Below are 27,657 nucleotides of genomic sequence, written 5' to 3' on the forward strand. Positions count from 1 at the left end.
TTTCCAGGATCATTCCAGGTCATATTCCACAATTTAGCCCGCATGGGCATTTCCAAACTATGATAGCTCTAAAGAACAGGTAATAACTGTCTTTTTACTCTTGACCTGGCCCCACGATTGACTTTCATGCATTTAAGCGAATGAGTAATTGTCCCTTCACATACCCTCCCTTTTCTTCTTCTCTGCTTTATTCCGTGTTAACAGAACCGGTTTGTTTGAGCTTTTTAAAGGCCTCTGCATTGGACTTTGACTCTCCTGCCAACACAAACATCGATGCTAGGCCTCTAACCAGTTCTCTTTCTCTCTTACTTTCTCTCTTTTCTTAATCCTCTTCCTCTTCATTGAACAATAGATAAAGTTGTTTCAGCAGCAAACAAAGAATGAATGACACAAAAAATAATGAACGGTGAAAACAAATCCCACCTGAAAACAATACAGAAAAGACCCAAGAAAGTACAAAAATCTCAGTGTCTCAAAACAATGAGTTAGGGCTGCAAACATCAGTGTTCAGTTTGTTTTTGTTGTCTATGCTGACTCTTTTCCAAACAAATTAAAATCTGTGAGCAGTCCCAAAGTCAAAAGATCAAAGATAAATGTCCAGTGAGCACTTCGTTCACTCAGATATGAGAGGAAGGGGAAATTAAGAACACAACAACTCCTCTTAAAGAAATGGCAATTGTCCAAAACTTTCCCAACTCTATCAGGGAAATTACCCCCCGACCTCTGATAAGATCTGCAAAAGTCCCACATATTCCAGCCCTAATGCTCTAATTTAGTTCTGCAGGAGCACTTCAGTGAGCCACACTTTGCCCCAGGACACAGGCAGGTCCCACCAAGCACCGTTAAAGCAGCCATCTGTTTCCTGACAGCGGTTACCCGGATCAGGAGGCCTGCCAAACTGAGAATCTACAGCAGGACTGGCTTGTGTTCTGGAGCTGACACTGTGTGTTATTCCTTATTGCTTTTTTTTTTTTTTACATGACACCCAAGAGCCAGCGCCAAGGGCAGAGCTTGTCTGTCGATGCCTCGTATCGGCCCGTCAGTCACACAGCAGGAAAAAGCAGAAGTGAGAAGAAGTGGAAGGACAGAGTGTTCAAACTCCCAGGATTCACGTGACTCTGGTCTTAAAGCTACTGACAAAGCTCGGCTGCAAACCTCACAGCATTTCTTTGAAGTAAAACTTTCATTTTTGTTCACCAAATGGCCAAAATTAGCAGAAAAAAGGACAGATTTCTGCTGAGTAAGAGAACTAAAAATGAGGCTGTAAGTGCTTTTTCTGGTCATTTGATAAACACGTGTTTTATGCTTCAGTAAATGAACCACAAGACTGAAATCTTAAAAATATTTTTATCACAATCCCGGTAATTTTCCTCCTGGAGGGAGGCCAAACCTCTTTGGTTGGTGGGACGCCAAAATTTCTTTTTTTTTTGCAAGCAGAAAAAAGATCCAGTGTCTTTACCACGTATGGACTGATCGCTGGAGATCATGGGCTCAAACAACGAAAAAGCAAATATGTTTGCTTGGTAAGCTAAAGGTCGCTAGTTTGTTTCCGACCGGGGACACAAATTCCCTTTGGTTTTGCGACAGGAAGTACAAAACTCTGCCAAATCAAGCCTCTTGTGGCAAGAGAACAGTCAAAAGGAGCTTTTACTTTTTATTTCATTCCTATGCCGGGGCTATGCACCAACATCTCTGATGTAGAGCTAGTAAAGCTTCATAGACTTCTGCAGGAAATATATGTCCTAACTAACGACGTAATGGGAAACCCCTCTTAACCCTACACCGCAACCTTCCACGTGGTTCAAGTCGCTGCAGGCTGCGTCAACGTGGCGCGTAGTTACATTTCTTGGGAGGAGATATTACACTACTACTGACGCCAGTAACCGACGGTCTAAACACTGCATCAAGTTCACCACTTTCGAGGCATTTCTCGGCTTCTAATGACAACAACCAACCCTTTTAGCTCGCTTTCTCTTTTGTTGCGTTTTGTCATGTTACCACTTTATTTAGGAAGCTTTTATCCCACCTACAGTAACGTGAGCGGAGCCGGGTCTGCTCCACTCCGTGTGCAAGAGGCGCACTCACAGTGAAAGTGAGAGCAGAGAAAGTAGAAATTAGCGAGACCACAACTGACGGCAGTTTGCAGTAAAGACTCTCACACTGAGCTGAAATCAGACCAGTGGAAATAAACTCTTTTCCTGCCCAACTACCTGCACTCATTAAACCTCGCATGCATGCCCACTTGCACTTGGAGGCATGAATAATGACAATTAATAGGATGCTAAAAAAAAAGTATGGAGATATTTATATTTTAAAAGTAGAATTTCCCAACTGGCACTTGGTACAGCCCATGTTTGATTGTTTAATGTGGTGAAGAGCTCCAGAATAAGTGAATAATAAAAGGTTCATTTTGAACTGTGATTCATCCAAATTAGCATAAACCATCTGTAAGCCTGTACCTGAAACCTGCAACCTACAGTATACCCCATGCTCTCCAGCCTTCACCTTGAGACTAGTTGGAGGTCATGCTCAAGATCAGAGGGGGTCACGGGGTTCACAAAGAGGAAGCCTGATGTTGTAAAGCAGCAGCATTAATCAGCTGGGAACACAGACCAAGGGCCTGAATCTGTCCACATCTGGAAAACGCATAAAGGAAGAGGGTCGGGCGGGGTGCGTGCATGTCGAGAGAGGGAAAAAAATGAATGTGTAACACAGAAAAAATATAGAGTGTACACATGCGTGCGCGTGCATGTGTGTGTGTTTCCTGAGGCCCAGCGAAGGAGGGAAGTTCAGCCGAGCTATTATAAGACCACAAATTATGACTCTCAAACAGCCAGAAATCTCCTCCTCCACCTCCTCCATGAGGGGAAACAAGGGAGCTTCATCAGGGACAGCTATTCATTAAGGCTCACAAAGAGAAAGCCTGAATCCCCAGCAGACTTCTTTGTCTCAATAAGAGCCTCTTATAAGAGACTATCTATCATTTCTCGATGTGCTAGCGCAGGCAGCAGTGGAGGCTTACTTTCACTGTTTACGCTGGCACCGCCTCTCAGGTGTGATAAATCAGCTGACTCAAACATCCTCCTACACAAACGGCACAGTGCAAAAATGAAAGAAGGCAGAAAAGAAAGTGGTATTGATTTTGGTGTCGCACGTTAAAATCTACCTGTGGTACGTGCAGTCTCTCTGTGGTCACGCTCATTTTACTCTGCAGTTTCACATTTCTTTGCAACTTTTTGAAGACATTTTGTACTCATTGAAAACCCCATTTGTGTTACTTCTGTGGCTGGTTCCATCTCTCTGTGTTTTTTCTGTGTCTTCATGGACATTTTACACCTTTTGAAGGTGTCTTGAATTATTTTAATGTGTGTGGGGGTTTTTCTGTGTGCCTCTTTTGGAAGTCATTGTGTTCGTTTTGTCTTATATCATGGTGATTTTGCTTTGCTATGTTTGGGTTTTTTTACACTTGCTTTGGGTGTTTTGTGGTCTTTATTCATCACTCTGTGGCTGCTTTGTTTTTCTTTTCATTCTGTGGTGATTTTGTGTTTGCTTTTCACTTTTCATGGCTTTATTTTTTATGGCTTTATGGTGTTTTTCAGCAAGATTGTGAACATTTTGGACCTCTTTCTGTGTCTTTTTAAAAAGATAAATCTATTTATGTCTCAGCGTGGACATATTAAATCTATCTATTCATTTTTGTGGACATTTTACATCTATTTCATGTCTCTATGTGGACATTTTATATCCATTTATGGCTTTTTGTGGACATTTTGGATTTTTTTTTTTAAATCTCATTTTACTGATATTTATGCCTCTATCTCTTTTGGTCCCTTTTGCATTTACTTATGTTGTTGTGTAGAATCTGGTCAAGTGGTCTCAGACTCTTTTAGCCCTGTGCAGGAACCCATGCATGTCCTTGCTATGTGTTCATGTGAAAAATGTTAGAGAAAGTGTTTGAGCAACATGTGAGCTTGTAAAGCAGTTAAGCAAAGATTGACATATAGCTGAAAATATAAAAAAAATTGGAAAATGTTCACTCGGTGTTTCGGCAAGATAATAACAAGCTTTGTTTCTGATAAGGGAAAGACAGATGAAGGGAAAGAGAAGAGACAGACTGAGACAGACAAGCTGAGGATAAAAGCAAAGCCGTGTCTGAACACGAGGGAGGTCTGCTTCAGAAAATGCTCACAGTGTCGAACAATGCCCGTGTTGTGAGCATTGGAAATGGGATCGAACCCTCGGGCGTTTCCCAGCAGCCCATCGTCGCCGTCCTGCGTCTCAGCCCTGTGGGAGAGACGAGGCCCAGAGGACGGACACAGAGCGGTCCTTTCTGAGCCACATCCTGCTAAACCACTGCACCGCGCTGGCCTCCCCGTGAGCCTTTACACTCCCGGGTCGCCTTTGTTCACTGAGAGGCATGCTGGGAAATTCATCAGCAGACAGACTCTCAGTGGTGTGTGTGTGTGTGTGTGTGTGTGTGTGTGTGTGTGTGTGTGTGTGTGTGTGTGTGTGTGTGTGAGTGTGTATTTGGTAACAGCACAATCACAACGAGTGATTCAACACGGCCGCAGACACCCAGTGAGCTTTTTATTTACATCTTCAGTCTGGTGACCAAGCGGTCGACAAAGCTGGTAATTGACGAGCTAAAAATGTTAAAATGTTTCAGTGTCTTTGTGGCATTTTGGGGATATTTTAGGACAAATGTCTGGTCAGATTTATGATTCTGTTTATTTACCAATGCTCCCAGTGCTGGACGAAAAGTTTAGATTGTGTTGTGTCGATTTTGAACAATCATTATCATTTAAAAACTTAATCTAAACAAAAAATGAAAGTAAGTATTGTTACTTGTATCAAATTAAGACTGGTAGTTAGCAAAATAAATGGACTGATACTGGATTCAATGATAAAGCTTCTCAGAATCTGAATTCTATCAGATTATTTTGGCGTTACTGACTTCATTCAGTCTGATGTTGTATGGTTTTAATTTTTTAAGCAGAGGTTTAAGAGATGTCACTTGAATGTTTTTGATAACATGCAAAGGAAAATGTTGATTTAAGAGTTGCGACCACATGTGCAGCTGTGTCCGTGTTATCTACACTCATCGCTGGATCCCTGGTATTTTTTCTTTTGTCGTGTTTGTGTCCCTGGTTCATCCTGAACCACCTAAAAAGCTCAGAGTGGCTCAGAGAACGAGCCCACAGCTCTGTGAACTGGTTTGAAAACATTATGACACCTGAACTGTGTTTTTAATGTTTTCACAAATATGTTTCAAAGCTTGAGGTCTCAGTCACGCAGGCCTAGAGACTGGTAGGCAAACCGTAGCAACCAATGGTTGCTAGGGCAAAAAGTGTGTTCCCCAACTGAGTGGCAAGTGGTTGCTGGCAGTCACTGGTGAAATTGGTTGGAATCATTCATCAGTGTGAATACTGGTAAAGACTTTTTGGATTAATTGGTTACCGTCCCAAAAAAGTCCTCTTTTAATTTATTTATCAATGGCGATATTTATTAACAACTGAACTGGCAAATGTATGTGTGTTATGCATGTCTGAAGTTTGCATTCAACTTTTTTTTAGGTTAAAATGCTACCACAGCGCATTAAAAGAAATGATAATTTAAGGGGTTTGGATGATACAAATCCTGGGTTTGGTTGAACACAGTCAAACAGCGTCAATGTTTATCCCTGTAAACACAAATTTTATCATATTTGATGAGTTTTTAAGACCTCTACATCACCAGTGTGTTTTGTTTAAACCCTAATGCCAGTAAATGTTTTCTTTGTTTAAGATAAAAGCTGTGAGCAATAAATCACACAAAATCCTGGATATAGCAAAAATTATGCAAATTAAAACTCAGATGACGATTTTTTTTAATTTCTTTTTTTTATTTGTCAGAAGGTTCAATAAATACTCTAGTTAAAAAAAACAGGGTTTTTACAGGGTTACCGTCACAACAAGATCATATTTGACCCTGTCCATGGCGTGTTTCTGCATGCAGTGTATTGCATCAGTTTAATTTCCCCACATTCAAACATGTTGCTTAAACGTAACGAAGAGAAGCCGAACATGTCAAGTTACAGGAAACGGTACCAAGACCTAAAAACCCCTCAAACCGAGCAGCTGTAGTGTATCACTGCCTTTTAAAATCACCTTGTAAACTTAATTTTACAGCCTTGCTTTTTGCTGCTCGGTGTCCTTTGTTTTTATTGTTTTCACTGTTATTTTTACCCTCCTCGTCCTTTAATCTTAATTTCCTGACTTTAATGCCTGCCTTTATTTCCCTGGTTGAAGTACTTTGTTTTCTTTTATTGCTTTTAAAGCCGGCTATGCAAATAAGTTTGGGCTTATCACAATTAATAGTGAGTAGAAACAAAAGAGAGGCTAGAGAAATTTATGCTGGAAACCCTGGCAAGTCTCATCGACAATACCTTCAAATTTTCTTCAGATAAAAGCCAACAAAATCCGTCAGACTGATGAGGCACGGCTTGTTTCAGAGAAGCAGACTGCACTTTGGAGTTATCTTAAGGTGGACCTGTCATTACATAATGAGAAAGCCAGCGTAATGAGGACTTTTTAATACTTAAGAAAAGCCCAAAGCAAGCACAAACAAAGCACTTCAAAAGTCTTCATGCACTAAAAAGGCAGCTTTTTAAAGAAGGCTTTGAAGGAGTGCAGAAAAGGTAAAATTGGAGGGTTTTATGAATGCATAAAGTCTCGAGTTGTGCCGACGTAGGTCTGCTGCACGAACAGGCCTCCCTGCTGTAACAACAAACCGGAGTCCTGCAGTTTGTTTGAGGTGGAGATGGAGGGCGGCGGGGGTCGGGGGAGCTGTGAACTTCAGAAAAGGAGGAAGAAGCTGAACAGTTGAAGGAAAAGGGGGCCCACCAAGGGGCTGCAGGGGGCGCCACAGGAAATGGGTGGAGATCGGTGGGTGGAAAAGGGAGGGTGGCCAAGAAACAAGTGGGGATGAGTGAAGAAATCTTGGATCCAACATGCTACGTTCGCAGGCAAACCGTCTAACTTCTGGATCAAGCTGTTCTCAATTTGATATTTCAAAATAAGAGCGGTGAGGAGGGAAGCTGCTGCAGCGACAGCGGGGTTTGAAGGAAACCAGACTCCCAGCGCCGCCTCCAAACGCTTTTGTTCAGCTGACACTAAGTGACCCGCACGGCCAAATAATTGATGAGACCAAAGCGAAACCAGCTCTGCTGTCTTGTTTCCTTTGGCAGCAGGCAGTCGGGGCTCCGCTGCTTTGATGAGAGCGGCTACACGCTCGCATTAAAGAGCCAATATGTCTGTTTTCTCTTTTTCTTTTTGTTTTTTAATACCATGTCTCAGAGCATAAATAGACCAACGACTGCAGGGGGTTGATAGGGTTGTTAGTCAATGCCAGTGATTCACTGATCACTTGCCAGCGCCTGAGACTTCTGGCTCAGTTTACTCGCTGTTCCAGGAGAAAAATTCCTGTCAGTTCCAGCACAAAGCTAATAAATTGAACGCTGAAGCAGTTTTATTATTCCAGTATTTGGCCATATATCACCTCCCTTCTGATCTGTCCTCTGATTACCTTATGTAAAACTTTTTGAGCTGGGAGAATTTATCGTGGGCTTCCAAGAGATGACGATGAGATACAAACACAGCAGTAAACACGTGCTTAATAAAAGTTTAGCGTCTAACCCGTATGCATTAAATATGCCCCACTATATAAACAACATCTCTGCTCGTTTCAGTTTCAGCTCCTTCTGTCAACTCCACTCAGAAATCCACTAACCATATGACTGAAAATGCAATCTGATAAAAATAAACTGACCACGCCTTTAGCGCACTGAATGCTTAATCATCTTGGCTGGAGCTTTTGGCTTCATTCAACCTTTTCTTTATTCCTCTACAGTTTAATATTTCTAAACACAAAGACAAATATGTTCACAGTAGCCAATTGTGCTGTCTTCCACATTTTAGCGATGATTCACTCTCTCCTTTAAACTGTCTTTAACCTTGTGTTAGATTTACATAGACTGTACTTTAAAGAAGGACGTAGTCTGTGTGGCATCACACACTGGCTCGTGAAGCCAAACCAATGGTGTACTCAAGCTGAAGGACACCGCACCCTCACACAGGAGGACTTTGTCAATTATAATCTAGACCCACCTTAAATCACACCTGGCTTTATCATTTAATTGATGTTAAATCGGATCAAAATATACAAAATAAAATTTGTGCTTTATTAAATAAGACTCAAAACAAAGAACTGAGATCATAAAGTCAACAGAAAGGTGTTTGCTGAGGTCACAGACTGAGATAATGTAAGTGCAGTTTTAGCACAAACGTCTATAGAACCGCCAGTCTTTGTGCACAAAAGGAGGCGCCCCCTGCTGGCCAGCAATAAGAATGTAGGTTTAAAATGCTTCCATGTGGCCTTTTTAAAAGACAACGTAACCACTTTTTCAAGTTGTTACTTTGGAAATGAGCCATTTTTTGTTTTGATTATTTCCTGTCCAGCTCACTGCTGAATGTTCAGATCTAACGTGGGGAGTCAAACGTTCATGCCTCACCCAGTTTTTCCTACTCTTCTACTCTGTATGATATCAGAGAGAGGATATAATAATAATAATAATAATAATAATAATAATAATGGATTGGATTTATATCCCTAATATGGTCCTCTCAAGTACAGAAGTCCCACCCACTAGCTTCTCAAGCCTTCTATTTAGGAGAGGAGGGTTGATATAATGAGGGTGGAGTGAAACTAGCTTACAGTATTTTTCATACATAAGGTGCATTAAGCGAAACAAAACAGTCAGACAAGTCAAACTTTACTCAACAAATTCTTCTTGCTTCCTCCACTTCCATAACAGTGATTCATTAATGCTGAATTCTCTCGTAGCTGCTCTATTCCCATGTTGTTGCAGTATATTAATGACTAACCCCGTAAGCTGGATGGATTATCTCAGTTATTCTCCTAACTGTAGTTTGTTCCGTTTACAGCATCCTGCCATGCGATTGCATTTGTCTCTAACCATCAGGAACCCTCATGTTAACCTTTATCGAGTGGAAAAAGGTTAGTGTTCGTCCTCCAGCTTCACTGTTTGTTATGCTAACATAGCTGTGTCGCTATCAATCACGTACCACATCATTATATACCAGCTAGCCCAACTTCAGTAACCCTACAAACGTCACTGCTTTTTAGTTTTCTGTCTTCATTTATGTTGGAAGTGATGGCAGAGCTGTACGTTTTAATTTTTCATAAATCTCTCAGTCAGAACATGCTATATCATGTTTAGGCGTAAACTAGCGAGCTAACTTCCTGCCAACTTCTAACTCCATTAAATTTAATAAATTCTGTTTTCATGGATGCCTGGATGTTAAACTTAATTGTTACACCTGGTAAAGCAGCAACGCTGATCATTTTATTAAAGATGAAAGAATTTAGACAGTTTTTAACTCTCAGTGATGCTGCAATGTTCGTTTGACTTTGAGACCTGAAGCAGACAGAGTTCTGGAGCCAGATTACTCCACGAGGCTCCTGACTACAATAGACATAATGCTCTGACAATCCATCAAGCGGTGTGGCTTCGTAGCTTACCAAAGTCGTACTAAAACATTTTTGACAGATTTTTGAGCGCCGTGTACCACATAAAATTGGTTCAAGGTCAGTAAGCACAACCAGAATTCATACATAAGGTGCACCAGATTATAAGGCACACTGTCGATTTTTGAGAAAATTAAAGCAATTTAAGTGCGCCTTATAGTGCGGAAAATATGGTATTTCAAACAGATGATGCATTGAGGGGCTGCACAGGGCCAATTATAAGCTAAATAACTTCTTGACCTACAAATCAAAATATTTAAAAAATGGAGCTAGAAAATTTTTTTTTTTTTTTCTCCAACCTAGCTTTAAGGATAGCAGTGGACGGGTTTGTTTTATAACATTGACCGATGCACCGATGGTCTCTGACCTCTTGGAAAATAACAATCCTCTCCTCTGGGGCTCAAGAAGATTATTTATCTAAAAGTGAATTCTACCCCTATTTCTGTCAACATGGCGCAGACGATCACCGAGGTTATTTGAGTTTCCAGCGAGCTTCCTCGCTTTGTTCTGCTGCCTCTTGTGAAAATAGCAATGATTAGATCCAGGCTGCCTGAAAGACAAGCGTCCTATTTACAGTAAATGATAAGCGGGGGTGTGGTAGCCACCAGCTGAGAGGCTATATCAGTGCATGACTGTGAAATGTGGCCCTTCTGACTTGCCGTGTATTTGGATCAGTCCTCCTCGGCAACAGGAGTGAGAAGAGGCGAGAATTTCTGCATAAATGCTGTCAGGCCGATGAGACATGCACCTGTTCTGTGCTGTGGCCTGAAATGCTGATATGATCATGTATGTTCTGTACCGTGCGCAGAGAAAATAACAAGTGTACACAAATGTTGGGCTTTTCTTAAAACTTAAAGTGACTTTCTTTGGGCCTAAGACTAACTCTGTAGGCAGTATATTTTATACACTAAATAACTGCAGCTGATTTCCACCATCATATTTTTATTCTACTACAGTAGCTTTGCATAATTCACAGTTCATAATAATCACCCTCAGCTGGTTGCCGCTCGCTAAACTAGTGCTGCTGGAGGTTTCTTCCTGTTAAAAGGGAGTTTTTCCTTCCCACTGCCGCCAAGTGCTCACTCATATGGGGTTGTTTGATTGGTGGGGTTTTCTCTGTATTATTGCAGGGTCTTTACCTTTCAAAATAAATCAGCTTAGTATAATGTTGTTGTGATTTTGCACTATATAAATAAAACTCAACTGAATTGAATTGAATAATCATTCTTTACCCTATGGTGCATCCCCTCAGTTCACCCTTTGCCTGAAACCATCTATCTTCACTCCTCCCCCTTTAAATCCATCCTCCTGATTGTCTTCCCTTTGCAAACACAATGACTGAGCACCAGCTTGTTCAGTTTCTTTGTCAGAAACCATGCACACAAACTGGAGGCAATGCTGGGGTATGTATTCATGGTCTTTTTACCTGGATTATTCAAGAAGTACCATGCTGAACTGGTGAAGACGTGGAGCTCAAGCAAAGGAAGACTCCACTGCAACACTACTTATAGCTTTAGCAGACTTTCATGCTAGCCCGAGACGTCTTTCCTTTCTCGTGGCTTGCTGTGCGCATACTGAACAAACACTGTCGTATTTGTCCTGTTGTTTAAAACAACGATTTGGATCACTGTCTAGACAGTTGCCCTTTAACTATTCTTAAACTTATCTTCTTCCAGTATCAGCCACAAAAGTGAGCCTGGTGTATCTCAGCTGAATGCACACCCAGCAGGATGTTTCAAACCGCTGTTTGTCTGCATGCTGCTGCCTTATTTGGGGCCTGAAATGGAAATAAAGCTGGTCTAAAAAGGTTCAGAATAAACAGTTTTCATAAACCCGAAGTGTGTCTGACTAGTGGAGTGTGTTTTAGTGGAGTTTCCACACAGGAAACCAACAGAGGAGGTAAAAAAAAAACTTTCATATATAGTAGGAAACAAAATGCAGGTATACTGCAGAATCACAGAACACTGCAGAGAACAAATAAATCTATCTCGCTGTAACCCTCAAACTGCTCTAATTCATCGCACGAGGGTAAATACAGCATAAGATCCATAAAATATCAGATTTTATATCAGAGAAACACTGAGGCCTCATTGTGAGTTTTGTGGGACTCTACAGCAGCAAAAATATTAGACTGCTTAAATAAATTATTCATATTTCATCAATGCACAGCACTAGCTAAGTGTCCAGCATCTATCAGTAAACCGAAGTAAGCTGCTATATGCAGACTGTGTCAGAGCCCAGTGTGGTCTAACCCCACACAAAGGTGTGTGGACATTAACCTGACACTGCTTTACCAATTTATTAGTTACTCACATATATTTGTTACCAGCACTCGGTAAAGATGTAACTTTAGCCAGGAGGTGGTGGCTGTGCGTATCCAGGCTTTTTGCCAGTCAAGAATATGTGTGGTGCAGTGAGATTAAGTAGGCCTGCACAAATAAGAGAAACACAGATGGCCAAAGACTACAGCTGTCAACAAGTCTTGTGTGCAAGCCACTCCAGGTAATCCGAACATGTCGTAAGTCTGCCACATCTAAGTCGGGTGAGGGCAGTTCAGGTGGGGGAGCGATCGTCGAAGAATAGCTGAATGGTTCCCAGTGAATCCTGAAATTGTTCCTGCTTGAAAAGCCCATCCCTATCTGCATATTATTTATTTAGTTTCAGTCTTTCTCGGTTGCTTTGATGCAGTTCTCACATCAGGAGCGAATTTCCCCACCCACATTATCCTTACTCCTCGTGTTTGTGTACACGCTGTTATTGTTGCTACACGCACCTCACCCCTCAACGTTTTGTCATTTCTCATCTGAATCTCACAGCTCCTCATAAGACAACGGATTTCTCACTTTCCATGACGCTGTGCAGCACCGAGTGACTGTTTTCAATCAAACCACGTCAAACTTTCATTCAAACAGGTGTCGAAGAGCAAAAGTCACAAGCCCACAATCCAGCATTGCACTGCTTCTTACGCACGAGCATGTGCTGTCAATCTACGTAGTGTAATTTTGCTGTAATATGCAGTAGTTGCTGCAAAGTTTGTGTATTTTTTCTTTTTTTTCCTGATGCCTATAGTTTCACATTTATCATCTTGATTTTCTCAGTTCCAGCAGTTACATCGTACCGAGCGTCAAATGAACCCTTCCCATTTCATTTTTGTGTCTGAACACTCTTTACCCTAAATCACGCCCACAGGTTCTTGCAGCACTTTTTCAGAGTCAGTGAGGTTTCAATGGAAGAGTACAACCATTTGTTGTTCAGGTCTTGAAATGGTGAGATGTTTTTATTCATTAACTGTTTGGAAAAACGTATCAAGAGTGGTGAAAATGACTGAATGAAAGCGATAGAAGAAGACATGCAAACATCATCGGACTTCGGTCCAACTTCAAGTTCATGGTCTACTGTTAAAAAGGGAGTTTTTGGGTTCAGTGACTCAAGATTTTCTACAGTCAATTAAATAACTGTGGTTATGACTTGTTGCTGTAATCAGGCCCTACTTTGTTATTAGATTTAGCCATTTATTGTACCAAACCGGTACCATGGACGATATCTTAGTGCTTCACAATGATGTCTTCCTCTCTTGTATATATGGATGGATGTTAATTATTTCCACTGTTTCAGGGCCCCCAAAAATTCTTCCTTTTGTGTCCTGTCCTGGCCTTTTCTGGCTCTTCATCACAACGTGTCTGAACACTGATCTGGCACAAAATCGCTGTGACACATCCATCAATAAATGCTGACTTATTTGCAGATTTACAGCCACTATATTTGTACACCCACTGAAACATCCCAACCCAACAAAACAAGTGTAATCTCCAGAGTTACATATGACCACATCTAATAATTACATCTAATTAGCCAGCTCAGTATTGCACTGACTTTACATCAAGCTCGGATAAGCACAGCTTTCCCAACATTGCTGCTATTAAACATAAATGTTGGATTCAAAATGATGCTGACTTGCTTCATCTTGCAGCTCGATTAGTTTCTGGATTAAGTCCCATTGAACAGCTGACTCCATGGTAAAGGCATACACCATTAAACATTTCAACACAGCACAAATCTGATGCCATCGCATTAACATAAAAGCCTGAAGCATCTCGTGGCATTTCAAAATAGCGCATCTGGGGAAAAAAAGTTGTTGTTTTTTTTTAAAACCATCACATACTCGTATATTGTTACGTGTCTGAAGCAGTGACACAGCATCCTTTCACTCACTAGGTGCCAAACATTGCGCAAAGACTTATATATATAATATATATCCTGTCATATCTGAAACAAATCCTACAAACTCTGATTTGAAGGATTGCATTTGTCAGACGTGGGAGTTGATCAAAGACTTACCGTTGAAGTAGCCCTTGACCTTCAGGTACCCAACGCTGAGGCGGAGGACGGACAGCTTGTCCAGCCGGGACCGCACCTCCTCTGTGAAGGGCAGCAGGCTGGTGAGCTTGTCCAGCTCGCCGTTGAGCCTGTCGCGATGGCGTTTGGATGGGTTGGACTTGGCGCCCTCGGGAGGTGGAGGTTTGGGCCTGTGCATACAAAAAGAGACAAAGGGGGTTATTTTAAAAGGACAGGTTGACGACCGAGAAACTCCACATCTCAAGTGACTCTTGGAAAAGGTCGGTTTCTCTTCAGAGTCAAAACGTTGGTTTGAGAATGAGAGAGGTCATGAGAAGCCCAACAAACAAAGTTGGGAGCTGCATGTGTTCTGTATACTGACGTGTGTGTTCGTCAGTATAAGAGCAGCTGGGATAAACTGAGATGACATGCAGACAGAAAAGACACTGCCGAACAAGCATCAGACATCCTTGAGTAAACCATGGCTCCCTCTATTTCTACATTAGGGACCAAATGAAGCATGACTGAGAAGGCAGGAAGGCAACGGCCACTCAAATAACCACTCGTTACAACAAAAGTATGCAGAAGAGCATCTCTGAACGCACAAAACACACTGAACCTTGAAACTGAAGAGCACAGAGGGTGTGTCAGCCAAGAACAGGAAACTGAGGCTACAATTCAGACAGGCTTACAAAACCGAACAACAGAAAGCTGCATTATGCTGCCTGGTGATGAGTTTCAGTTTCAGATTGCAGGGTCAGACTTTGGCATAAACAACTTAAATAATCATGGATACATCCGGCCTTGTATTAATAGTTCAAGCAGGATAGCAGCAGGATAACGCACCACGTCACAGAACTCAAAAGTTCACTGCACTCAAACGGCCTCCACAGTTACCAGATCTCAGTCCAATAGAGCACCTTTGGGACATTGTGGAAAAGCACATTCACATCATGTGTAACAGTGTGATGCTGTCATGTCAATATGGACATAAATCTGTGAGGAATGTTTCCATCACCTTTTTGAATCTGTGACATGAAGAACTAAGACTGTTCTGAAGGCAAAAAGTGGATCCCACCAATATCCTCGTGTTAGTGTTGTTCCTGGATCATCATAATTAATGTTGGTCCAGGTTCAACATTGCAACTGACCAGTCATTGTTGTTGTGACGTCACAGTTCTGCAAAAGGAAAACACCATCACACCAAACCCAAACCCCATAACCATAACCCTAACTACAGCCCCGTAACCCTAACCACGATCCACATCCTAACCCCCAACTCTAACCCCAACCCTAACCACCCCCCTTTTGGGGGATTTTTTTTCCCTAAGTGGACATTGGCAGATTTTTTCCACATAACTAAACTATGACATCATAGCAATATGAACCTGGGCCAACACAAGTGAAGTGAAGACACGGTGCAGACCTCACAGCGAGCTGAAATCCACTAAAAATCAAACCTCACAATGGATTTGTGAATTCTTTTACTCACATCAAATAAAATCAACTAAACAAGCACTCAACTAATCAACTCATAGATCAACAAAATCCACATTAAGAAAGAAAACACATTTTCTAGAGCATTCAGAATAGTCTCAGGTCCACCTTGTCTCAGGCTGTTGACAAGGTGACCAAAACACTCTGTTCCATGTTTTCCAGATTCTCAGTTCACTCGAATTGTTTGTACTAAGCAAAAGAAATTCCAAGGACGTAAGGGAAAACATCCTAAAATAAATGTGTTTGTATGGCATTTTCCCATCATGAGCTTCCAGAACTGTTCAGAAGTACTTGTTGAAAAACTTATTATACAGCATCAGAAATACTGCAATTCCTCTGTTTTACATCATTTGAATAGAGAAGAGGTGATTCAAAGGGGCAGCTATTCTATCAAATGGAAGAAATCCATGAGCTGAAATTGAGTTTGCGTGCTGGATTATGGGTCAGGTATCACACACTGATCAGTTCAGCGCGGTTGTTTTCCTTCAGAGCTGCTGACAGTTGGCTGAGTGGAAAAATAACAAAGCCCCGACCACCTCTGCTCTCCAGAGTCTAATCTGCTCCATCCACTCTTTCCATGGGAACCAGGTGAGCCGAAGAGTGATGTAACCTGTTGCCAGACTTGTTTACCAAGCGTGTGTGCTCAGCCCTGTTCAGTAAGCTCGCTTGCTTTGGGACAGCGACAGCGATCAAAGATGATCCACTTTAGTGCGAGTGTGACAGTTTTGAGGCTGAGGAGGTTTATATACTTTCAATGTGACAGGAAATGGAGAGCTTCCTTCCTAAATGAGGTTTCTTCCATTTTAAAAGGTCAATTTTATTTACAGAAAACATGAAACCAAAAGGTGCAGACTTCACACACTCTGAATAAACTACAGCATCAGGTCATGAAAAGCAGGTGTAACTCTGTATAAAGATGTTTGCCTAATACAGGGCTTCATCAGACTTATCTATTATGATAGGGGGAAGATTTTAAATCAGATCTGCACAAATCCAAGACTGCACAGCTGAAATCTAGACTGACCACACTCCTCTTTGGCTGCACATCCATACACAGACATTAGCAGCTTCAGTCTAAAGCTGGGCAGTGTATCTACTATAACAAACTCCTTTTAATGATGCAACTGCCCCCATCACTGCCATCACGTGATTTACCAGTGCTCGTGAATTATGGCCATACTGGAGGTACAATGGACAGTGGTTACTTGTTTAAGGGTGAACAGCCCAGGGACCCTGTTTCACTTCCCATTTGGATCTTTTCTTTTATTTGCACCTAGTTTCATTTTTCACTTCTGGTTACTGCTTAAATTTTGGGACCAAAGGTTGCTTGGTTATGGTTGGGGAAGGACTGCGGTTTGGGTTAAAATGTGCAAATTAGCAAAGGCAACCCCAGCTGTTGACAAATGAAGTGCTGGAAGTGACGATCACCTTCACCGCCATAGGTGTCGGTGGCTGCTCACTCAGTCGTCACTACGAAAGCATAACATGCAAGAGAGCCAATAAACACAAGCTGAAGGTTTAAACCGATGTTTCGGATCACTTAACTACTGTCTGCATCAGTGCAGAAAGTTCTTTCAGCATTGAAAAGTTGCTGTCTGTATTTACTTAAGAGACGCCGTGTGAATTTTGAAACTGAAAGGCGTGAACAGAGGTATTAGTCTTTACTGCTTTCTTTTGAGAGCGTGAAAAAATATTTAGCTGAATCATGTGAGCCTGAGTTTCAGTCACAGGTCTCGAGACTACTCAGCAACCATCGGTCACAAGAAGAAAATGTGTGATCAAAGATCAGTTGTAAGTGGTTGCTGGAAGTTGATTCCAGTTGTTGTGAAACAGGCCTAGAAGATGGCAGTGACTCCCCGGTAACCACCAGTTGCTAGGGAACAGTGTGTATTCTGTGGTGAGATGGCAAGTGGCTTCTGAAGGTTGCTGGAAGTTGCTAACTACTTGCCGAGTGGTAATGAAACCGTGAAAAGTGTGACAGTGGAGGGCCTTGAGTGCCAAAATGAATTAACTAAATACACAATCAAATAATAAATTAAATGTGTTAATTAATTATAACGGGAAATAAATAATTGTAAAAATGTTTTAAATGAAATGAAATGACATTTTATGATTACCTATATATTTAATGAATTATTTCCCGTTTTAATTAATTAATGGGATATTTAATTTATTATTCAGTGATCTATTAATTTAATTAATTTTGGCACTCAAGGCACTTAATATGCAGCACAAACAGACGCTCTTCTGCAGCAAGAAGGCACAACTTTTACTTTGAAGGAGAACATTCCCCGTTTCCGGTTTCTCACTGAGTAAGAATTTGTCAACTCTTTACAGACAGGATTGTATCTTCCAGGCAACCGCAGCAATCTGCTCTTGACTAAACTACTACAACCTGAAAAAAAAAAGATTGTTCCTGACCACTGAAACCAACACATTTCAAAAGGTGCAACTTTTACTTCGAAGGTGAATAATCCATATTTCCAGGTTACCTTGAACTTTTTCAACTTTCACTGCAGACCTGAGAGCAAACTGCAAATGTTTACAGACAAGTCTTCCACGCAGTCACAATGGGAGTTTTGCTACATCATCCTCTTTGCTCAAACGTTCAGGGAATGCACGCTTCTCCCCAGCAACTGTAAATTGCCATGTGGCTGCCGATCAGTCTCTAGGCCTGAGTGAGGCCTGAGGCAACTTACAAAGGGGGGCAATTTAGCCATCAGCAGTTCTTCAGGCTACAAAAGCATCAATTTAATTTCCAAGCTTTTCTAAGCTAATGTTGACTAATTGCTGACAATGACCCCTGAAGAGAACAACTAAAAATCCAACCTGAGTGCTGTACATAGAAATCAGCATACAGGCTGTTAGAAGCAACAGATAGAGCCAGGCGAGGTCTCACTAAGTTATTTTACAATCTGATCGGACATTAGCAATAAAACGCATTTAAATGAAAAAATGTCACCTAACAAAAAAACTTACGTAACACATAACTGCACCCCTTGTGCAATTATGTGTTGTGTCTTTTCAAAGCCTCCACCAACAGAAACACAGATATTTACATGACACAAAACCACAGTTTCTGGTCACTTTGTGCATCTAACAACAAGGCTGTGGCGGGCAAATATTGTGTGTATTCTCTGAGGTAAAATTGCAGTTTCTTCCAGTGGACTCTGATGGAGTGTAACAGTTTCAGTTCCTCATTAGATTAAGCTGTACGGCTGCAGGTAAAGCAGTGAAAAGGCCACAGCAGAATAAGGCTTTACTTTCTGTTATGGTTGGTGCTCCTGTTTCTGATTTTGTAAAACTGTAGCAGCATATATATAGATATAGATATAAGTTCATGAATTTCCAGCTGATTAACTTGTATTTTTAATATCTAACGCTCCTGTTAGCGGACATACTGATGTTTCTGAAGAGGAAGCCTCGCTTTTTTTACCATGCCAACTAAGTAGCTGTGATATCTCACATATCGCTTTCATAGAAAAGGCAGATAATTATCTTCTGTCACCATTCAACCTGCAAATATCAAGACATGATCTTGGGTATCCATATCACTCAGCTGTACATCTAATGGTCTAATGTTTTAACTGAAAGTAGGACAAAGAGGATGACTGTGTGAGAACAACGTAGGGCTAATGCTGAGAGCTTCTCTGAGTATCTGATATGTAACCTTGTGTGATAAAGCTTGGCATCATATTTCATATGAATGCAACTTCCCGACTTCATTAATGTTAAAGTTGGTTTTTAAGGTTCTTTTTCTACTTAAATAGCTGTTTAAACTGTTGCTCCAGCTGCTGTTGTGTCTGGTGATTATCTCTGGGTGTGAGATAATCTTCTTCCCTTGTGACACGTGTTCACTTCTCTATTCCAGAGCCGATCAGAATGCGGGGTGTTTAATTTACAATAAACCCATCAGTCCTGTTGCTCACACTGGCTTGGTAAGGACTTGTGCAAAGTGGTAAACAAACCTTGATGGCTGCAGGTCAGCGCCATTGAAGGCAGGTATCTGTAACTGAACTCCAGCAGCAAACCCGCCCGGCATCTCGTCTATAACTCGAACCAGACGTCCAGAGCACAGAGGAGCTTTTCTTTTTCCCTGAGAAGGTGTGACACTGTGGAGCACCTTAAAACTGTCCCTGGAGATTCTTTTGGTTCACTGTGGTTGCTTTTGAGTTTTCTGAGTGACTTTTTTTAAGTCGGTTTTTACAGCCCACATAGGCAAACTTCAATATTCATACTCATTTAAGTATAACACAGCACAGGCGCCAACCACAGACTTCCCTAAAGTCAGACATGTTCTGCGATTAGATACACCTCACTTTTTAAAACTGAGACATGCGTCTGTCTGTTTAACTTCTGCTTTCTACATGAAAAAAGCACATCTAAAAAGAGCTGTATTTTTAGCAAACTTGAGACAGGTTCGCGCCAGACCTCTTTACCCAAAGTTACCTTTTTGGCCACTGCTATGTCGAATTTTGGAGCCAGACATTACAATTTTTGATAAATTGGGTGGAGTGCTGCACATTGCTATAAGAAATAAAAGTTAATCCACTGGAAATGTCTCTGCAGCACTAGAGAAACTGATATATGTTTAGCACAAGGAGCTATTTTTGCACACATCATCTGTATTTCAGCTCAACCGAATTCACAACTGCTAATGGACATACTGATCCTTCTTCAGCGGTCAGTGGTTACATATGTAACCAACACTGCCTTGTTTTTTTCACTCAGACTTTCTGAGAAACAAACTCTAAAGCGGAAGATTTCAGATAGAAGATGAAAGGAGGTCCTGCAGAAATTTTCAATATAAGCTCATCCAACTCATGATCTGTCACAGTTCACAGGTTGCTGTCTTTGGTGAAGTACAGCAATAAAGTTGTGTCCACTGAGGCGTCAAGGAGACTTGCAAACAGTCATATCTGGCAAAAATGAATCTCATTCAGCAATAAGAAATCAAGATGACTGTTTAAAAGGACACAAGTGCTATGCAGCAAAGTAAAACTTCAAGCTATCACATCACTGTCCCCCCGAACAGAGGGAGTAAAATCAGTTCTGTTTGTTAGTGATCTAACATCCAGTTTTCAAGATACTGTGTTCAAGTTTTGTGTGATGGTAATTTTGGTGAAAGTCACACCAAATCTTAAAATAAGTAAAAACTTTATATGAACCCACAATTTTTATGGATCGTCTTAAAACTTCACAGCAATATACCAGGCCTCAGGGGACATAAGTACCTAGGTTAGCTAAGCATTTGACCTTGACTGCCATTGTTAGGGCCCAAGGTCAACTTTGACCTTGGGCCCTAACAATGGCAGTCAAAAACTGATATATTGAGTAATATATCATATGAAAGGGCATGGAGAGAGCTTTACAACACACCATTGTATTTTTTCAATGTGATGCCCTACAGCTTGTGCATCCAGTAGGCACAATCTTCTGTTAACGGCTCTGCTAAATGGCTTGAAATTAACAATGTTCAGTATACAAGGAGAGGGAATTTAAGTAAACTCCAAGTATTGTACATGATGTATATGCTGTGAAAAGCTAAATGACAGATGTGATTTGAGATTTTTTTGAGGTTTTTTTAAACATTAAACGGACAATTCACTAAATGGCACCTGCTAAAAAGCCTCCCTGAGGGAAAATTTAGAAGATCTTCTATTTTAAAACTCAGCTCCACACCTGACACACTGTATAATACTGATGGTCTTTACTTGTCTTTGTCAGGTAGGCATTTTGTGGAAATCACTCAGAGAGAGGCCAGAGATGCAGGTTTCTGACAAATAATGCAATACATGTTCAAAGTATCCTGAATGAAGCCGCCAAAGGTCCACTGTGAAACAGGAAATCCCTGCAAGCCCTCTTTACATCCATGCGTGATTCTCATTTCCCAGTGTGGCACTCAGTGAAAACAAGTTTCAAAGCAGGTCAGTGACAGCAGCTCTGACCTTAAAGTGAGCACTGGGAGAGGCGCTGGCGTTTTGCCCGGGGACACTCGAGGAGAGCATCTGGTTGTTGTGGGAACGCAAACCTGCAACCTCCCACTCAAAGGTTGATCTCACACAGACTAGCTGCGCTTCTGCTGCTGCTCAGATTTAAATCTGGTTCAGATGTTCCTGCCGATGACTCCGCCGAGGATTTCAGGTCATGCGAGGCCACTTGAGAAGCCGCCTGCAGAGTGTGGGTGCACCTGAATGACACTGAGCGTGCTCTATGTGTTAAAACTGTGGCGTTCGACCCTTTAACCTCCTGATTTCTGGTCTGAGGTTGCAGAAAAACACAAGCCAACACAAACCGCGTAGAAACACAAAGTACCAAGCAGGAAGTTCGTGGACTGGTTATTAGCTGATATCTCATATGCAAAAAGTAGTAGAATAAAACCACCTGTCACACAGAAAAATTTGATTCAAATTATGAGATGAAAGGACAGAAATCTCTCCCTGTTCGCTACTCACTTTGCTTTGCATTTTCAGCTTCGGCTTCTTTTAAACATCTCTAGGGAACTGCTAGCTTGGTGTCTGAAATGTAAATTAAATGTAAATTGATGGGGTTTTATTTGCTAGACTCTCACTTTACCTGGTGGGGTTAACTTTTATGTTCTTATAGGAAAAAGCAACAACAGGTTAAAGGACTAAAAAGAAAAAACAAGCCAAAAATATACCACAGATCAACCCACGAGTTTCAAGAGAGTATTTCTTTTCTATAAAGCCTTAAAAGCCTGGTTTTGCAGTTCTAAACATATAATTACCGGGCACATGTGCTCAAACACAGACTGAGCAAAGCCATCTGTGATATCTGTGTGACTGTGATTGATGAGATGAAGTGTAACAAAAAAATGACAAACGTGACTCTAAAAATAGCAAAACCTGCAGAGCAGTTATTCCTGGACTTCCTGCTCTCACATCTCAAACATACATACACTTGAAGAAAATACGGACTGGGTACATGCTAAAGATACTCATCTGTAACTCAGAAAACTGTCGGTGTGATAACTTTGTTGTGATCTTGTCACACATCTACAAGTTCTCTCTCTCTCTCTATCTCAGCCCTTCAATCAGCTCCCGTAGTAAGGAGTTGACCTTCAGGGCAGTCCCCCGATAACCTCTCGTGTTAAGAAGTCCAACTTTATGTTTACAGGTTGACTCTAATGAACAGCTTTGGTCTCTTTAGCTGAGTTCTCCCTCCTTTACACCTGTAGGCAGGTGAGTTATTTTAACTTTGGCACATATAGGGCCTTGGGGATAGACACGATGCACATCTTCAGCCTCACCTCTGGTGCCAGTGCCCCTTTTTAGATTTAAATTGCGTGTGGACATTGAGGGTTCTGGGGAGGAGCTGACGCCCGATATTGTCTGGCAGAGGTTCTTCTGCGCCATATGCACTGGCTCGCTGGATAACTGGGGCCCGGGCCTCCTCCCTGCCTGCTTCTGTTCCTGGGGGTGGGGCTGTGGCTCCCTACACCCACTATTAGACACTACATGGAGAAACCTTAAAAATACAAGCAGGCTCACACACACAGGTTCGCACAGACACACAGTATCTTGGGCTGCCTCTGCCTCTAAAAATATTTCATATTATTAGCACTCTGTGATGTTTAGTAACATTGTCACTGTTATTTATGCATATTTTGGTCGTTGCTGTGGTTTCTCTTTCTCCCTTTTACTTTCAAACCGTCGTCTTCTATTTTTCTCTCCTTCTGTTACATCGTTTTAATTTCGTTACTTCTTATTTTTTCTTTTGCTTTCTTAAACTTACTCATGTGGCTTTTGTTAAGGCTCAAAGGTAAGGGTCACTCTGATTAAATTTAAATCTAGGTGTGCTAAAGGAGCTGGAGTCGGTGAGCTGGACCGCTCAATCGTGCCTTGTAAAGCATTTTAATGCAATTACCAGATTGATAACCTGGTTCCTGTGAGGCTATATGCACTAACAGATCATGCAAGAAGTCTGTGCATGAGTGTTCATGAGTGAAATTTTAGTTTTTGGTTAGTCTTAAACCTTACTTATTAACATATATCTATAAAGCTAACAAGCTAACTAGAATTAGCTTAGTATTTCAGCCACTCATCCAAATATGGTCACTTCTGGCTCCAGAAAAGTTACATGACAGCGCACTCCAAAAACCGAGAGGCTGAAAACTCTCTTTGTCATCTGTCTCCTTGCAGGCTCTGATTGGCTGTTGTTAAAGTTTACCAATGTGTGGAATTGCAAAACCCTCTCATTAGCAGCACAACTACACAAACGTGCGCACCAAAGTCCCACAGCAGGTTTGCCCTTCACATGTCATGACAGGTTAATTGGAGATTACCTTGCCCAAAACTCCCCAAACTCTGGGCGCATCTTAACCCATGATAAAAATGTTTTAGACCGAGGCCGTTTGAAAACACCAACAAAGTCCCAGAAAACTGAAACAGATACTGAGCTCGCAGCAATGGTGCTACTTTGTAGTCATGTACTGTTTACAAGGAAACCTGCAGTGAGCTTAGATTGAAGAAGTTATTTAGATGAGTGATGGAACATTTCTCTCACTGATGAACAGGATCAACTTTCTAGGATTTCCTTATCTGGATACCTGAGCATGCATCAACAGATCGACATGATCCACTAATTATACTAACAAACCATCACATCCCAACTGACCCAGTGCTTTAACTACAGCATAGCAGCTAGAAAGTTTTCTTCTTGCTCTTGAGTCAAAAACAGATCAAAATGACAAAGTCATGACTGAAATTCATTACAAGTACAAAAGTATTGCACTGCACAGGTGTAGAAACCAAGCAGCTAGCCATGCAGTCTGCCTTTACAAACATTTGTGAAAGAAGGGATCATTCTAAAGAGCTCAATGAATTTGAGTGCGATGCTGTAACAGCATGCCAGTGTTGCAACAATTTAGTTTATGTAATATTTCCCTACTTATTATTAAACCCACCATCAACGTTATTGCAAAGCAGAAGTTTTTAGAACCACAGCCACTTAGACCACATGCCATTATAGAGCAGAGTGTGCGAGTGCTGAGCTGCATCATGCATAAAACTCTCCAAAACCTCCTCTGGCATTAACATCAGCGCAAAGTCTGTGCACCAGGCGCATGGCTTTCTTTTACCAAGCAGCCCCTACAGGTGTAATGTGCACATAAGTGAATGTTTTTTTCCACATAGTGTTCTTTTTACATGTTTACTTATAAAAGACTAAACTGCATTTCAACAATAAGAGCAGGCTACTATGAATTATGTTAAATTCAGACTCAATGAAACTGTGCTGAGACAAGGCTTTAGTGTCTGTTTATGTCTGAGTTACATCATGTTTGCACCAGTTCTGCTTTTATGCAATAATTTCATCTCGTAGGCTTTTAACCATAGATTTGTCTATTGTGTGTTTTAAACAAGTTAAATAAGGTGGGGTTGAATTGCTGTGTGATTGCCGTCTATACACCATTATACATAAATAAATACTGCATATTTGCTTGCTAGAGGCTGGACTCAAGATTAAAGTTGACAAATTTCCTTTAGCAATATAAAAGAAAACATGACATCAAATATTAATCATAAGCCATGGTCATTTCAAGAAAAAAAAAATCAGTCAGCAGCTCCCACCTGACCCCTCACAATCAGCTGATTTTAACCTTTGAAACATTACACAGAGCTCAAATCTGACTATGTTAGAAAACCACTGTGACCCAGAAGGAACTGCAGCAAGATGAGAGTGGGATCAAAATGTAGGTAAAAGGGAGACCTTTCATATGCTGTAACTTGTTTTGAGCCACCGCCTATCCCACATGTTTACCCAAACTACAGCTTTTGTATTTTTCTCCAGTGACTTATGAGAAAACTGTTCAAACGTCCAGGGTAAAGGTGCTTGTCTTTTAGCCCTGAATATGGATATGAGGTCTCAAGACTCCCTTTTTTCCCCCAACAAAGTTGAGAAAACCTTCCCCCATCCTTTCAAAGTCTCAGGGCCTTCAACTTGGAAAATATTCATAGCGTGAAGCTAAAATTTAACATGGATATTGTGCTTTTTTAAACAAAAACAAAAAAATCAGCTGATTATGAGAAAGTCAAGCGGCAGCTTTGCTCAGCTATGACTGATTTCATGTGGACTGACCTTAAAGTGAGTGCAGCATGACTTCACTGTGTTACTGTTTAAAAAAAACAACTATCTATATCTAGAAATGACATTAGGAACCAAACAGCCTGCATCTCTAAACTTTGCTGTGATCTTAGACGTTAATTTTGTAAACACGCTTGCAGTCTAAAATGTGAAATACAGCAAGGGGGTGCAGGAAAAGTGACTTTGCTGTAACTATTAAAAGCCTGCAGCCTCTGTGGGAATGGCTGTAGGCTGAATGGATGAGCTGTAAGTGTAACACGTATGTGTAAAGCACGGCCCCTGATGAAGCCCTGCTTGGCTAACCCTGCTGTAAATAAGACATCTGCTTCCAATAATACTCCAAAACACGACATATCTGAAATCGAGGCGAGATGGCTATCGCTGCATTCCTCACAGCACAGCTCCCTGCAAGAACAATGAGCGGCCAGTGTTGTTGCCGCTCGCTTTATCTGCCAGATCTGTCCTGGAAGGGGCGTGGACTGTAAATATGAGTGTGTGTTACGTGTGTTTGTGTCTGAGAGAGAGAGAGAGAGAGAGAGAGCGGGGGGGGGGTCAGGAGGGGGTGTGCTGGACTCAGAGAAACACTCCCCTGCATTCACACAAAGGCACTTTTGTCTCAGACGCGCCAACGACACCTTTTCAGAACAATAGAAACTAAAGATGATTTTGGCGCCTGTTCCCTGCTGGAATTAAGACACCAGAGCCAATATCATACCTGCAATTTAACACCTGTTTCACAACCCAAGTATGAAAGAGCTCAGTGAAAGAAGCACCCGAGTTGATCTGGAGTTGTTTGCCAAGTTCAGTGTCTGTTCATAGTTTTCTTTTGGGGTCATTTCTTGTGTTTCTTAGTACTTTTCCAGCATCTTCCCTATCTGCCCCAACCTCTCCTTGTCTTTGTTCCTACTACTGCAGTTAAAATTGAGGAAAAATCTTCAACATAAAGATGTCCTTGTTCTTAAGTACGTGCAGGATTTATTAACCCCCATGGGCTATGTTAGTTACTCTGATGTCTCAGTTCGCCTTTCCTGGTTGACAGTCTCCACACTGAGACCAGAACTGTGACTTTAACTGTGAAACATTAATTTAGTGAAAGGCTGTTATGATTGTTTACGGTAGTTTTAGTCCTTGGTTTGTCACTAATAGTGTTATTTATTTTAGATATTCTGCTCTTTTTTGTTCTTCCCAGGGATTTTATTTTTTAGAAACTGATCGATATATTAGCAGGGCTGATATGTAAGCCCATATTAGTTATTAACGATTTACCTGTATCAGCATTCATAACGGAAATTAAATGAAAATTTAAAAGGCAAAAAAAGACAAGAGAAACATCCTTTAGGCATGTTATGAATGTTCATGTTATGTAGTTTTGGCATTGCACAACTTCCCTGTTGGGCGCACGTGTTTGGAACGCTACAAACAACCAGCTGACGAGAGCAAAGTTGAGAAAAGCATGAACAAATTTTTTTAAACAACATTAGAAATGTGAGGGAGATCTGTTTATGTTTCATGTGCCTGAAAGACAAAAAAATATCGGCCGATATATCAGGTTTTTATGATAATCAAATATCGATATTGGTCTCAAAAAACTTCAATTGGGCTGTAACTTTTTAAAAAATTGAAATAGTTTTTTCTAGTTTATCTCTATGAAGCGGTTTGTAACTTTAAGAAAAGTACTTTATAAACTTATGCCATTATAACCACACAGTTGTTTTTAAATTATTCCAGGCCTAAACTGACATCCCGACAGGCTTAAGCACGGGATAATTTGGCATTTTTAAGACTTTTTGTTAGGCACAAGCTACAGCTGTTAAGGATATTTTCCCACCGTTCCAGGAAAAATAAAAAATACAAATCTGGAACTTTTAGAGACTTTCAGTTCTTCATCACACTCATCACACTGTTTTTAACAATTATTTAATGCAACACAACACATCGCATACTCATAAGAAATGAAGTGGGACTTTCTCAAATTACCTGCTCCAAAAGTCCCATTAATCCAAATGTTGGCTTTATTAGCCAACATAAATATGCCTATATACTTTTACTCCAAGGACTCAGTGGCATCATGATGTTTTGACCTTGATATGACAACCAGGAAGTGAAAGTTGGGACGTTCGTGTTCGTCACATGTCA

At 41.1% G+C, this 27,657-nt stretch overlaps 1 protein-coding gene across 1 annotated transcript in view; it reads right to left on the bottom strand.

Annotated features, from left to right (window-relative positions):
* LOC146681041 (aryl hydrocarbon receptor-like) overlaps positions 1 to 27,657 on the bottom strand; it is a 98,231-nt gene that overhangs the window by 65,519 nt on the left and 5,055 nt on the right. The window contains exon 2 of the mRNA XM_085447491.1: positions 13,924 to 14,111. Coding sequence (XP_085303617.1) covers positions 13,924 to 14,111 — 188 coding nt within the window. The remainder of the gene's footprint in view (positions 1 to 13,923; positions 14,112 to 27,657) is intronic.

The sequence above is a fragment of the Copadichromis virginalis genome, linkage group LG23 (genome assembly GCF_057382275.1).
Source record: "Copadichromis virginalis isolate Kocher_CV1m ecotype Utaka linkage group LG23, C_Virginalis_male_GT1.1, whole genome shotgun sequence".
In the NCBI taxonomy this organism is placed as follows: domain Eukaryota; kingdom Metazoa; phylum Chordata; class Actinopteri; order Cichliformes; family Cichlidae; genus Copadichromis; species Copadichromis virginalis.